This window comes from Trichinella spiralis, assembly GCF_000181795.1.
Source record: "Trichinella spiralis strain ISS 195 chromosome Unknown Scfld2984, whole genome shotgun sequence".
Classification (NCBI taxonomy): Eukaryota; Metazoa; Nematoda; class Enoplea; order Trichinellida; family Trichinellidae; genus Trichinella; species Trichinella spiralis.
Window position 1 is genome coordinate 1 of NW_003529923.1, and position 1,663 is coordinate 1,663.

General features: G+C 32.1%; 1 protein-coding gene across 1 annotated transcript; it reads left to right on the forward strand.

Moving 5' to 3' along the window:
* Window positions 1-382: 382 nt before the first annotated feature.
* Tsp_13504 (conserved hypothetical protein) lies at window positions 383-1,416 on the forward strand. Its single transcript, XM_003368155.1, has 3 exons — window positions 383-515; window positions 545-646; window positions 1,325-1,416. Exons 1-3 carry the CDS (start codon window positions 383-385, stop codon window positions 1,414-1,416), a joined length of 327 nt encoding a protein of 108 aa, XP_003368203.1.
* The last annotated feature ends 247 nt before the right edge of the window (window positions 1,417-1,663 follow it).

Below are 1,663 nucleotides of genomic sequence, written 5' to 3' on the forward strand. Positions count from 1 at the left end.
ACGAATTTTACTCGCTGTTGGGAACCTAAATTTTACTGGTTGTCAATGTTATGCATTGTATTTGCCAAAATTTGGTTTCTTTTTAATGACCACTTTTTTATTCGAAGCTTTACTATCTATCTTTTGTGTGTATATATATATTAGTAGTAGCTAAATTATAAATTTAAAAGCTGACTAGAAATTTAAATTTATAAATTTATTAACAAATTTTCTTGCGGTTTCATTCCTGTGTATAATTATACTGATAAAACTACTGATCAGATCTAAAAAATTCGCATGTAGAAACTATAAAAAAACTTGTAAAACGGGTTCTAATCGGATTGAACAATCGATCGTCAGGTTCTTCTGACTATCTAATGACGGAGCGCCAATTCAGAATTCAATGCACTCAAAATCGTTCACCACCCTGAGTGGTAGATCAAGTAGTTTTCAATTCGTACTACTTCGACGTCCGTATCGAGTATCAGCGTCTTTCCTTTCTACTGATATTGCTCAAATCAGTCTTCTTCGTTCTGGTGATTCCTGTTTTCGCACATAGTATCAGGACTGTATCCAGAAATCACACAAGTTCCGTCTTTAGGCGAACTCCTTGGTTCAAGCAAGAAGTACACGATCATCTTCGTTTACGTAACTTCTTACGCAAACAGTAAATTCAAACGAAAGTACAACTGTATCTTCGTTTCTTCACGCGGTATATGTAGCAACCGTAACGATTGCACTTAGTCAACAATAATCGATGGAATCAAGATTTTACTATCGTCCTAATTTCGTCAAAAATAAATCAATCTTTGTCAATATTTTTCATACAGTATGTTACAGTAAGTATTCAGGATAATCAAGATACCTGCTGTTATCACTGTTCACAACAAAACTATATATTTAAACTATAAAAAAAGTTGAATAACTTCTTGAAATTTCATCATGCTCAAGAGGTTATCTTAAAAAGCATTACTTACAGTAATATGTAGTAGTGAATGATGTCAGAACTGTTTCAAATCTAAACATGGAATCTGAACATCGTAAAAAATGCATAAATTTACTATAATATCAAAGTAAATATTTTTTTGTATTTAACAAAAGTTTTGAACTTGAAAATCTTTCAATTCCATTACTGTCAGTCTTTCTACTTTGTAACTTGAATCAACTTGAAAGAATGTAATGAATTTATTTTATGATATCATAATAATTTTTCTCAGTAATATTTCAGAAAATATTCTTTGGCTGAATTTTTTTTCAATCATAATTTTTCCATTTTGTCCATACTGGTCTCTTTCGGCTGAATTCAGAGCTAACACCTTAGCCATGGCATCGGAAAAATTTTCAGCTCCAAAATCAACCAATATTCCAGTTTTCCCATTTTCCACAGTTTCATTGGTTCCACAGCCCGTCGCTGCAATAATTATTTTTCCAAAATAACTTCCTTCCAATGTGTGATTCCAAAGTGTTCCATTGGTGGAGTATATATGACCCCAGTGCAACGACTTAAAAGTTGAACTTTTTCTTCCGATGAAACGTTTTGTATAAAGATCACCTTATCATCAATATTTTTCAATTTTGTAATTTAACTAGCTCATCTCGACAATTCACTGAAAGCATCAATGCTTTCTTCTACACTTCCACCTATTATCAGATTCACTGACTACCATATGTCGTTGGAATTTTT